This window comes from Cyprinus carpio, chromosome A24 (assembly GCF_018340385.1).
Source record: "Cyprinus carpio isolate SPL01 chromosome A24, ASM1834038v1, whole genome shotgun sequence".
Classification (NCBI taxonomy): domain Eukaryota; kingdom Metazoa; phylum Chordata; class Actinopteri; order Cypriniformes; family Cyprinidae; genus Cyprinus; species Cyprinus carpio.
The window spans coordinates 22,849,123-22,862,893 of NC_056595.1; the positions used below are offsets into that span (position 1 = coordinate 22,849,123).

Below are 13,771 nucleotides of genomic sequence, written 5' to 3' on the forward strand. Positions count from 1 at the left end.
AAAAAAAAAATTAAATAAAAAACAAAACATTTTAAACGAAAATAATAAAATGTATCATTACACATTAAGATATTTTACTAAAGTTACATAAAACTTTTTTATGCATATCATTTTCAATGATGATTCATTTAACTGTAAATCAAACATTCAAATATTAAAACACTAAAACAAATACCACGAGTTATAAATGTAAACAATTTTTTTTTTTTTACATTAGTCGTTAGAATTGCAGGAGAAAATTGCAGTGAAATTATATAAATAAATTTTATATATGTAAACAATTTTTTTTTTTTTACATTAGTCGTTAGAATTGCAGGAGAAAATTGATATGGCAATAATAGATAATTTCCCTTCATGCAAAAAAAAAAAAAAGTAAATTAATCCAGATGTTTACAACCCAGACAAAAGATTCACCTTTATACACAATAAGAAAACAAACATCTTAAGAGTCAAATAATTTATACAGAAACAAGATCATCATCATCATTTGGCAAACTGTACAAAATGTCTGTTTGTCCTCACAGCATGAGCATAACAAGCATTCACACAAACCCAACACTTCAGAATCAAGTTTCTGACTTTGACAAAGCAAGAGGAGGAAATACTGAAAACACACTGCAGCATGGGACATTTACAACGAAGACAATAAAATTAACCTTCAAGATCAGAGATTTCTCAAGTATACTACATGACTTCATCATATATACACACACACACACACACACACACACGTACATATATACACATTACTGACCAGAACAAACCACTTACAGAGAGTTCAAGCTACTGAACAAACACAGAAGCCCCATCAAACCCCTGAGAGAGGCAAGGATAACATTACTTCACAATGACTATAAGCCATAAAATGTCTGGCCTGCTGGTCAGATGTTCGCTTCTAGAAACATGTCCGAGACAGTGTTTGGAAAAATAAAAAGGGGGGATATTTTAGAAATAAAAACAAGCAACAAATATTTCTTTACAATATAAAATTAATAGAAAAATCTATAAAATTGTTCTGAAAATGCGGTGTTAAAATACTTCGTAAGAAATCATGTCACATACAAACTATGACCGGAAGCAAATTTAAAAAATGTTGTCTTTTTTTTTTTATGGCTGTGGTTGGTGCATAAAATAAAATAAAATAAAATAAAATAATAAAATAAAAATGTCTCTTATTAATGAATAAATAAAATAAAATAAAATAAAATAAAATAAAATAAAATAAAATAAATAAATAAAATAAAATAAAATAAAAAATAAAATAAAATAAAATAAAAGAGAACAAAGTTAAAAAAAAAATCCAAATGCATTTTTTCCTCACAAAGAAATGTCGTAGGTCTAAGACTCTGGATTTGTCCAGGTCTCAATTATGGGTGATTATTTAATGATTCAAATGGTCTTTTAGACACACAATGTACCACTTTACACTCATTTAAATGATGACACTAAACACAGAACACATCAGAATGGACCGACATTAACCCTTTGATGCTCTAGTGGTCAGAAAAGCCATTATTAATGAACCTGTAGAATCGTATTGTAGTGTGTCAGAAAAGAAAATTAAGAATCAAAAATGTGTGTAGAAGACTTACCCATTTAATCTTGTTTTTAATTATTCAGGTTGGGTTCAAGTATGGTGTAATATTTAAAAAACATTAAGCAGCACGTTCTATTTCGAAGTATGACTGAAACGACATGATTGGAGCTGTTTTTGTTGTTTATCATTTACATGCGAAAATCCCCGCGATAAACTTTCAAAACATTCAAGTTTATAACTGAACCAACCTCTAAAAACAAATTTAGAGTTGTTTTTGTGAAGAAATGTGTAGCAGTGAAGCTCAGGCTTGCAGTGTGAAACAGGCGTATGGGTCAAACCCATGAACAAGAAAATAAAACGTGAGAAAATAACCTCGTCAGATGACTGAAGAGGCAGAACCATCTGTTACCAACTGATTCGACGGTTGTAACGGGTGACTATAGTGTTGCTTTGTTGTTCAGCGTTCACCTGTATGCTGTACTTAAAGCCACAGTTCACTGGAAACTGTCATCAGCCGCATATAAAGAGTTTTCACATGTAACAGGTTTAAAGGGAGATGTAAAACTGAGATTTGAGAAGCCAAGACTTTCACAAAGGCTTGGAATATAATGCAAAATTCATTTCGGAGCTCAACAGATATCAACTACCGTTAAATGGAAAAGAGCACCCTGTACAAATGGCCAGTTTCATCAGATCATCTGTGATGTTTTGAGTAAAATTGATTACAGTTTTCTTTTTTGTGATGAACTAACACCCAAAACCAGTTATTTTTGTGCCGGTAAGCACAGATAGAAATGATTGTTCCCAACAGGAAAGTACGATAATAAAACAGTCTTGATTTAAATAGATCCTTTTCAGATGTTTGTAAACTCTAACATAGTTTTTTCTCATAATTCACTACTTGATTCGAAGTGTTCAATGTGGCCATTCTGCAAACAAGAGCCATGGTTTTCATGAAGCAAAGGGGGAAATGAATTGGGGTCATCTCCTGAAGGAGGTAACGTGCCGAGAGGGGTCAGGTCTATGTCTGTGGTGGCACACGGCACGTATCCCGCCTCAGCGTCTGCCGGAGACTGGCCGAGACGTTCCAGGAGAAGGAAATGTATGTATCCGATAGGAACAGGAAGAAACGCGACAATGATGAGCGCGCTCAGGACAGCAAGAGCCCAGTCAGGATAAGGCAGATTTTCTTTAGATGCCTGGGAGAAAATTTTGGAAAGAGCAATGTTAATTAACTCTGTAAAACCTGATATATAAAATAGCAGTCAGAAAAATAATAATAGTAATAATAAAACAGAGCATTTAGACATAAAAAATGCATGTGTTTTTTCTTATTGAGTATCATATTTGACAGTCTTTTATGGTTAATACAGTATGATGAAAATGGAGTAAAAATATACAATTTGGTGCAGACGCTGATATTTATATGGACAAAAATTAGGGTAAAGCTCTGACTGATCTTTACAACTGTATAGCAGACTACTTGGATAAAATGCATATAAATATTAGTTGTAGTTCTATATCTCCCAATATGTCTTAGTGAGACGATATTTTAATGCTTAGCATTACGATCAAATCTCTTTAGTTTCAAAACATATAATGAGATGATATTTAAATGTGTTTTTTTGATTACGAATAAACATTCCTCAAAAGCCTGATGATCATATTTGATACTCGCATTTGAATAATTTTACTAAAACAATGATGGATAATAAAGTAACCCAAAGTTGCTTCAGTCTTGAAATATTACTAACAATATCAAAGTTACTCTTATGTTTACTTTATTAAAAAAAAAACATCAGATTTCATTGCAAAAAAACACAAGAACCACAACCCTGAAATCTGCACATCAAATGATACAGCAGGCTTGATACGGTCAAAGTTTAAAGTAAAGGTTTACTTGCAAGAGCACACATGTGATTTTACCTTTTCTCTGTTCCAGGCGGTGTATGTGGGACGCTCTAAGATCATCTTTAGCAGACTGGCACCCAAGAGCCCCAGCATAGCAGCCGGACACACGTATTTCCACAAGTACTTGTACACCACAGGAACCGGCCGATCCAACATCCGCTTCAGGTCCTCCAAAAACCTGTGTTAAAATACATTGTGTTTATGCACATTAAAAAACACACTGAGCTCGCACTCAGAGAGTCTGTGATACCTGTCTGCTCCATAAACCCAGGCCACGCTGATGGTCTGAAAGATGACGACGATGATGAGGGGAAGTGTGGCGGAATAGTCATCAAACATTGTCACAAAGTAGTTTCCACAGCGCTGAGTGAATGTGAGACCAATCAGAAAGCCCACCACACAGCTGCATGCTGGGAGAGATGGGAAAAATACAAAATAATGATCAGACAGACCAATCACAGGGTGATGCGTACACGCAAAACACAACAGAACTGATTAAAACCAAGAGACAGACACATTTCAAAGATAAACCCAAATATACATTAACAAAGAGCAACAGAACGGATGGGAGTGTTACCTGTAAAGAGGAGTTTGTGGTTACGCAGGGTCTTAAAGGTGTCCGTCAGCGGGGTCAGTATTCCAGCCATGGTGCCGAACATGGTGGACAAACCCAGATTGAGCAGCATGAGGAAGAACAGCGCCGACCAGAACGGACTCCCAGGAAACAGCGTCATGGCTTCAGTGAACGCTATGAACGCTAAACCGGTTCCCTCCACACCCTGAGAGAGAAAGAGATAGAGTCATTCTAAACCCAAAGAAATACTAGGGAACTGAGCATAACTACAGATATATTCATATTTTAGACCTTGCAACCACCCAAAACATTCCAATAATTGCCTAGCAACCACCCAAAACATTCCAATAAACCAGCAACCACCCAAAACATTCCAATAATTGCCTAGCAACCACCCAAAACATTCCAATAAACCAGCAACCACTCAAAAACAAAGCAATACCCCAGCAAGCACCCAAAACATTCCAATACCCTAGCAACCACCCAAAACATTCCAATACCCCAGCAACCACCCAAAACATTCCAATAATACCCTAGCAACCACCCAAAACATTCCAATAACCTAGCAACCACTCAAAAACATTCCAATAATACCCTAGCAACCACCAATACATTCCAATAACCTAGCAACCACTCAAAAACATTCCAATAACCTAGCAACCACCCAAAACATTTCAATAACCTAGCAACCACTCAAAAACAAAGCAATACCCCAGCAAGCACAAAACATTCCAATAATACCCTAGCAACCACCCAAAACATTCCAATAACCTAGCAACCACCCAAAAAAATTCAATAACCTAGCAACCACTCAAAAACAAAGCAATACCCCAGCAAGCACAAAACATTCCAATAATACCCTAGCAACCACCCAAAACAAATGAATACCCCAGCAACCACCAAAACATTCCAATAGCCTAGCAACCACCCAAAACAAATGAATACCCAAGCAAGCACAAAACATTCCAATAATACCCTAGCAACCACCCAAAACATTCCAATAGCCTAGCAACCACCCAAAACATTCCAATAACCTAGCAACCACCCAAAACAAAGCAATACCCCAGCAAACCATCTAAAACATTCCAATTATGCTCTAACAACCACCTAAAACATTCCAGTAACCTAACAACCACTCAAAATAAAGCAGTACCCTAGCAACCACCCAAAACATCAAGCAATGCAATAGCAAAGAAAGTTTTGCATCACTCACGTTTTCTTCAGAAAATAAAAAGCTTCTAGTTCTGTTCCGTACCTGTTTCAGCTCGTCCTCCAGGCTGCAGGCGGTGATGTTGTAACCGGCGATATTCAGCTGCTGACCCTGAATCATGTACCAGTCCTCATACTCGTTCAATGTGATGCTCTCCACATCTGATGCATTGATGAGGAGGTCAGGGAGCGGAGTGCTGGACATCGCTTCTAACACGGCCTTCACGTTACTGCAACATACACAAACATACAGATAAACATCATAACGCTTCTGGAAAATATACATATAAGGTACTTCAGGCATTATAATATGTTTTAAGATCAAACATTCACAAATCATTTTTACTGACCGTTTAACACACTCTGTGGCAATGGTTTTGGCTCTGAAGCCCAGCACCGCAAACACCACCAGAGTGGCCAGTACAGACGTCATGAAGTTGACGCCAGACACGGTGAACGCGTCTCGATGGCAGTTGTTGTTCCGCGGGTTGTAAGAAGAATATGCGATCACAGAACCGAAACCCAAACCCAGAGCGAAGAAGACCTGAGTCGCCGCCTGACGCCACACCTGAACATCAGCCCAGATCTCCAGCTGACAGAAATCAACCACAACAGACCTTTACTTCAAACTCACTTTGGGAATCTGACTGTGAACAGCATCAGTTACACTAAACATATTACACGATTATATAAGAAAAACAGATTCATTTTGAGTCATGTTATTATTGTTAACTAAAAACTGAAACTGTTAAAAACATTTATAAGTAACTGAAATAAAGCTGAAATAAATGATAAATATTAGATGAAAAAACAAACAAGAAATGAGAAATGTTGGCAACTAAAATAAGTTAACTAAATAACTAAAAATAAAGCTAAATACATTTTAGAAAATGTGCTCTGAAGGCAAAATTACTAAAATTAAAAAAATTTAAAAAAATTTAAAGTTTAGAAAGAAAAAACGATTTCAGTTTTAAGTTTCGCCTTAAATTCAGTGTGTTACTGGCCATTTATTTGTAAATGTTTGTGAAATTTACTAGCAATTAGTGAAAACTATTTCTACACCAGTTTTTTTCAGTGCATATAACATGAAAATACTGAGAGAAGACATCATTTCGCTGATTTTATTTATGGACTATGCTGTCTAATTAATAAATTTTCCCATATTCTGAACCTCAACTCAACATGCAGCTTAAAAAGTCATGCGATTATCTACATACCCTGGGGTAAAACATGAATTTAATGCCCTCGGACGCCCCGTCCAGCGTCACCCCTCTGATCAGGAAACACAGCAGCACCACGTACGGAAACACGGAGGAGAAATACATCACCTACACACAACCATTACTGATTAATACCATCAATAATCAAATTACAACACACAGTACACATATATACATATACACATATATACATATATATACACACACACAGTACAGGTCAAAAGTTTGGAAACATTACTATTTTTAATGTTTTTGAAAGAAGTTTCTTCTGCTCATCAAGCCTGCATTTATTTGATCAAAAATACAGAAAAAACAGTAATATTGTGAAATATTATTACAACTTAAAATAATAGTTTTTAAATTTATTATACTTTAAATTATCATTTATTGCTGTGATGCAAAGCTGAATTTTTAGGATCATTATCACATGATCCTTTAGAAATCATTCTAATATGATGATTCATTATCAAAGTTGGAAACAGTTCTACTGCTTAATATTTTTTCAGAACGTGATACTTTTTTAGGATACTTTGATGAATAAAAAGTAAAAAAAAAAAAAAAAGAAGCTATGTTTTTAAAATATAAATTTTTGTAATAACAAATATACACTACTGGTCAGTAATTTGGGGTCAGTATTTTTTTTTTCTTTCTTTTTTTAAAAATAAAATCAATACTTTTATTCAGCAAGGATGTGTTAAATTGATAAAAAGTGATAGTAAAGAAAATATATTATTAGAATATATATTATTAGAATTTTTTTTTTTATGCAGTTCTTTTTAACCTTTTATTCATCAAATATATTAGACAGCAGAACTGTTTTTCCAACACTCCATAATAAATCAGAATATTAGAAGATTTCTAAAATGATTTGTGAAGGATACATGTGACACTGAAGGCTGGAGTAATGATGCTGAAAATTCAGCTTTGCATCACAGGAATAAATTATTTTTTAACGTATATTCAAATAGAAAACTATTATTTAAGTTGTAATAATATTTCACAATATTACTGTTTTTTCTGTATTTTTGATCAAAATAAATGCAGGCTTGGTGAGCAGAAGAGACTGTCTTTCAAAAACATTAAAAATAGTAAATTTTTCCAAACTTTTGACCTGTACTATATATATATATATATATATATATATATATATACGGTATATGTATATATATATATATATATATATATATATATATATTTTTTTTTTTTTTTTTTTTTTTTTTTTTTTTTTTTTTTTTCGACAAAGACACAAACTCCAAGTACCTTGCCGGTCGATTTGATGCCCTTGTACATGGCCAGACCAACGATGACCCAAGCGGCCAGCAGACATCCAGTGATGATGGGGTTGAACTCTCCGGTTTCATCAATGGAATCGGTGATATCCAGAGCTTTACGGTACCAGAAATACGCTGTGGGAGAGCTGGCGGCACATTCCTTCACTATGAGCAAAAACAAGAAATGCATCTCCATATAAACATAAGTCACATTTCTGGCATCAGTTCTTCATATCTAATCTCACAAGTGAAAATTACTTGTTTTATATTGCATTACACAAACTCCTAATCCTTACCGGTGTCGTTCCCTTCTGTCGGACAGTTTTCCCATGGTAGAGGATACTGGAAAGAACTTCCCAAGTAAAAAATACTCCAACCAATGATGACGTTATAATACAGAGCTACAAAGAAACACACCTGGGAAATAAAAGGAGAAGGGAAAACAATGTTTTAAAGAATAAATTAGCATTGTCAGAATCAAGTTTTTTTGTGTGTCTATCTGGTGTTTTTAATATGCTTAAAGGCAAACCATTTGCAAATTCATCAGTCGACACCATTGCTAAGCAATCTCCTTAAAACTGCAGTGTACCAAAGACTCAGTCTCAAAAATTAAATCTGAAACAGCTCCTGTTTTCTTACGATACATTAATCGTCTGACACTGCAGAGAGCGATACATAAATTGCATTACAACAGCATTTTTTAAAGTCAAATTTAAGGCTTTTAAGACCTGAAAAAGTAAAACTTTAATGCTGTACGTTAGGAGTGTGCACTAAAAAAAATAAATACATTTTCAGGGATTTTGTTGATAACAATAATTAGACAATACTTTGTTTTTGAATGCATTTACAATTGCATAAATAATGCTGTGAGATTGTATACGCAATATGATTTTATTTCATTTTTTTAAAGGTACTATATATATATATATATATATAATATAGGGTATATATATATATATATATATATATATATATATATATATATATATATATATATATATGAAACTAAGGCCACCAGTATTAAAAGAGGTAAAGGTGTTTAATTATATTTTAGCCATTTTATGGAATGAAGAATAATTTTCACAGGAAAAAAAAAAGCTTAAATGTGTCATTATGACATAATAATATGCCATTTAGCAATAAAATTACTGACTGCAGGGGTACTTTAATTCAATTTTTGTAATAATTTTGTGCAGTCAGATTTTAAAAAAAGCTCAGTTTCTGTATTATGCACCAGTGCAACTGACCAATAAAACATAATATTGCTCACCACACAGCTGGAGTAGCCAATACCAACAAGCTTCGGAGAAATGTGCCTCCAGACGCCGATGCTGCCCTGTCTGATGCTCTGACCCGCCGCCAGCTCCAGAAAAAACAACGGCACACCGACCAGCCCCATCAACAACACATACAGCAAGATGAACGCTCCTAAAAGACAGCAATATGACAATTATAAATCAAAAGCAAGCCTGGATATCGTTTGCATCCAATCAAATCCATCTCCTCCTCACTCACCTCCTCCGTTCTGGTGGCAAAGGTATGGGAACCTCCAAACGTTTCCCAATCCCACACTGAATCCCACCTGAGCGAGGAAGTATTCCACCTTACTGTCCCAGCCATCTCGGGCCGCTTCCAGCGCGACCTGCTCCACCTCTAAACCTGCTTCAGACTCGTCCCGCTGGCCATCCGCAGGCAACGGCGGCTTCTCTGACGTCATCTGAGAGAGAACCAGACGCTTGTTTGCCCGTTCAAACAAATCACACATAAAGCCACGGCGGATTTATCATTATTATAAGACATACAGCTATTAAAAATCGATCTTATCTTCCCAGTTCAGTCATAAAACTGCTCAATCGTGTGCTGCTTCGAGCCTGACGGCTATTCAAGTTCACTTCCGTTTGAGTAATCAATCCAAACAAATGATGGAGTAATTACTACACGATCAAACTAAGGAACAGCATTAGAGCAATCATGTGAATACGGCCTAATGTGTGAATTTACATAATCTTTCCAGTCGTCTGTAAATACTGGATATGGGTTTTAAAAACAGATCTGCTAATGAAATCAATCAGGCCGTTTTCCCCAGATATCAGTTTGCGTTTTATAAGTGAACACACACTAAACAAACTTTAAAGCGAACTCAATTGCATCTCGATGTTGTTTGCTGTTTTTAATTTCTAACATCTGCACAATTATGAATATTTTTAGCAATACCGGTTATTATATGGAGACACTGATGACGTTTTATAAATTTAAATCTTTTAATACATTTCTTGGAAGTGCAAATTATACCATACAATATTACTGTATATTAATATACTACTCATAAGTGCATTATCATCATCAAAAGACTAATTATTCTAATAATTATGACAATATTCAAGTGTTTAAGGATTCAAAATAGAACAATACTGAAGGTAAATTAACTAAAATAGACCAAAATAAGATTGGAGACTACTTTCAAGGTCACAGACAGGGTAAATGCAAAAATAACTCAAGTTTACTGTCTCTTTAAGACCTTAAAAACACATTTAAAAGCAAAAAACAAATAACAAAAATTTAAAGTTATGTGATTTTTTTTTTATTTTTTTTGTTTTTTGGAATGTTTATCAGGATGTATATCCCAACTGCCACTTTATGCTCTTAAACGATTATTCAGTGAAATAAATGCATGCATAAATAAGTCCTTCAGTGCAAGATAAAATTAAACCAAGAGCTGCTTCGTGAGATCTAACACTACAGAAGCAGTAACGTTAAGCGTTCAAAGAGCCCGGCTAGTGCATCTCACATATGAAACTAAAATGAAATATGCGTCCAAACCAGCATGTAAAATAGTAAAGCTTACTGTTAATATTCACTATGCATACATAGTGAATAATATTAATATATAATATTAAATAAATTCTCACCGCTGTAGTTTTTGTCTTTGAATCTCAACGGCGTGCGCACGTGTTAATGACTTGAGAAGCGCGCTACTGTCACCGGTTCACACGTGCGGCTCAAATCCTCTTAAAAACACCACTTCTCGAGTTCCCCAGCCGAACCATACAAATACAAACTAGAGAAACAGGGATTTAAAGTATATAGCGACAGAGAAAGACATTTATTTTTGCGGGTTTGGACACATCATCTTTTTCTTCTTCGTCTTTCTTCTAACCTAATTTTTTGAAAGATATTTGGGAGTATCCTCCCGCGTCATTGTTATAAGCCCCGCCCACCAGGGTTGCCAGGCTTTCGCAACAAAATAGGTCAAATAGGTTTCCCGTGGAACTGGGCTACTTTAACACTACTGTTGCAGCGGGTAATTGGTTGTTTTTTATGTCCGCGGGTTTGAAGCAACTCCAATAACCTGATATTTTCCCCCTGGAATGCGAATTTTAACTGAGGAACCCCTTGAAACGCGATTGCTCTAGTTTTGAGTAGCGATTGGGCGGGTTTTCTTGTGAAAACCTGGCAACCTTGTTCCGGGGAGAAAATACACGTTTTTTGTTTTTGTCTTAGGCGGGGTTCCCCTGGAAAAATACATATTTCAGTGGCTAAATATAACGTTAATGTTGTAAGTTATATAGAAACGCTCAACGTTATTGATGCATTAAATAAAATTAATTATCCTTCGTTTTTTTCCGTAATACACACAACAAAGCTTCCCTTTGTTTTTCCTTGCAACGCATTCGAAACCGTTTACCATCAGCCGAATTTATATTTTTATCATGATTATTCTTGATGCTGTTTTCTTAAGGTAGTTGATGAAAGATGCAATTCCAGATGTTATTTTATGGTGCTGGTCATATAATTAGAATATCATCAAAAAGTTGATTTCATTAATTTTATTAAAAAAAGTGAAACTTGTATATTATATTAATTCATTACACACAGACTGATATATTTAAAATGTTTATTTCTTTTAATTTTTATGATTATAACTGACAACCAAGGAAAATCCCAAATTCAGTATCTCAGAAAATTAGAATATAAATTAAGACCAATACTAAGAAATGATTTTTAGAAATCTTGGCCAACTAAAAAGTATAAAAATGAAAAGTATGAGCCATGTAACAGCATCAATACTTAGTTGGGGCTCCTTTTGCCTGAATTTACTGCAGCAATGCGGCGTGGCATGGGGTCGATCAGTCTGTGGCACTGCTCAGGTGTTATGAGAGCCCAGGTTGCTCTGACAGTGGCCTTCAGCTCTTCTGCATTGTTGGGTCTGGCATATCACATCTTCCTCTTAACAATACTCCATAGATTTTCTATGGAGTTAAGGTCATGCAAGTTTGCTGGCCAATTAAGAACAGGGAAACCATGGTCCTTAAACCAGGTACTGGGAGCTTTGGCACTGTGTGCAGGTGCCAAGTCCTGTTGGAAAATGAAATCTGCATCTCCATAAAAGTTGGTCAGCACCAGGAAGCATGAAGCGCTCTAAAACTTCCTGGTATACGGCTGCGTTGACCTTGGACCTCAGAAAACACAGTGGACCAACACCAGCAGATGACATGGCACCCCAGACCATCACTGGACTGTGGGAAACTTTACACTGGACCTCAAGCAACGTGGATTGTGTTCCTCTCCTCTCTTTCTCCAGACTCTGGGACCCTGATTTCCAAGGAAATGCAAAATTTACTTTCATCAGAGAACATAACTTTGGACCACTCAGCAGCAGTCCAGTCCTTTTTGAAGCGAGACGCTTCTGACGCTGTCTGTTGTTCAAGAGTGGCTTGACACAAGGAATGCGACAGCTGAAACCCATGTCTTGCATACATCCTGTGTGTAGTGGTTCTTGAAGCACTGACTCCAGCTGCAGTCCACTCTTTGTGAATCTCCCCCACATTTTTTGAATGGGTTTTGTTTCACAGTCCTCTCCAGGGTGTGGTTTATCCCTATTGCTTGTACACTTTTTTTCTACCACATCTTTTCCTTCCCTTCGCCTCTCTGTTAATGTGCTTTGGACACAGAGCTCTGTGAACAGCCACCTCTTTTGCAATGACCTTTTGTGTCTTGCCCTCCTTGTGCAAGGTGTCAATGGGTAGTCTTTTGGACAACTGTCAATTCAGCAGTCTTCCCCATGATTGTGTAGCCTACAGAACTAGACTGAGAGACCATTTAAAGGCCTTTGCAGGTGTTTTGAGTTAATTAACTGATTAGAGTGTGGCACCAGGTGTCTTCAATATCGAACCTTTTCACAATATTCTAATTTTCTGAGATACTCAAATTGGGATTTTCCTTAGTTGTCAGTTATAAACATCAAAATTAAAAGAAATAAACATTTGAAATATATCAGTCTGTATGTAATTAATAAATATAATATACAAGTTTCACTTTTTGAATGGAATTAGTGAAATAAATCAACTTTTTGATGATATTCTAATTATATGACCAGCACCTGTACACAGAGATTGTAAAAGTCACTCCCAGCAGGTGGCGCTGTTGTTACTTTGCATCTTATTTCACTGTCAAAGTGACTCAACTGACCACAACACAAAACTTTACTCTCATTTATTGTAAATAACCATGCCAGGGTTAATAATTGCCTCAGATTGTTCTAAGATTAATTTAATAAAAGCAGCATAAAAACTACATAGGCTCTCTAATGCAATTTGAACACCATTTTAAAACTTTTCTTTTTTAACTAAAACTATGGAAATGTCACCTGATTTACTAATAAGTAAGTAATATTAATAATAATCAACAACCTTTATTATAACCTACCTGTTTTAGGTTTGATGATGTAGTAGACTCCTCTATGAAAAGCTCCTCTTCCTCTGAAGATCACACACAAATCAAAGACATTTCCACAAATTGTATTTTAAAATGTAGATGAGCGTTTAGTCCCGACGCGTTTTATTGGTCTTTGGGGTCCTGGTATTTCATCTGATTTAGAAGTGTGTTTCAACACCGAACAGAAAGTTCATTTCTATGGAGTTTATTTTGCCACGTTGAGGTACATTCCAGGTGTCAATCACTAGCAAGAACCGCCCAATCAGACCAAAACACAGCAGCTATGCCCCGCCCACAAGCTTGTACTTCATGAAAACGCATGTGGGACTAAATA

The 13,771-nt window shown here is 35.7% G+C and overlaps 1 protein-coding gene across 2 annotated transcripts; it reads right to left on the reverse strand.

Moving 5' to 3' along the window:
* Positions 1-1,578: 1,578 nt before the first annotated feature.
* On the reverse strand, positions 1,579-13,582 carry slc6a16b (solute carrier family 6 member 16b). Of its 2 annotated transcripts, none has more exons than XM_042714798.1 (12): positions 13,429-13,582; positions 9,238-9,439; positions 8,993-9,150; positions 8,019-8,139; positions 7,712-7,887; positions 6,449-6,559; positions 5,582-5,823; positions 5,278-5,461; positions 4,026-4,227; positions 3,699-3,858; positions 3,464-3,626; positions 1,579-2,736 (listed from the first exon to the last, which is right to left on the reverse strand). In XM_042714798.1, exons 2-12 carry the CDS (start codon positions 9,437-9,439, stop codon positions 2,425-2,427), a joined length of 2,031 nt encoding a protein of 676 aa, XP_042570732.1. In that variant the 5' UTR covers positions 13,429-13,582; the 3' UTR covers positions 1,579-2,424. The 2 variants fall into 2 exon arrangements, with proteins under 2 accessions (XP_042570732.1, XP_042570731.1); XM_042714797.1 differs by lacking the exon at positions 13,429-13,582 and adding an exon at positions 10,632-10,874.
* Positions 13,583-13,771: the final 189 nt, after the last annotated feature.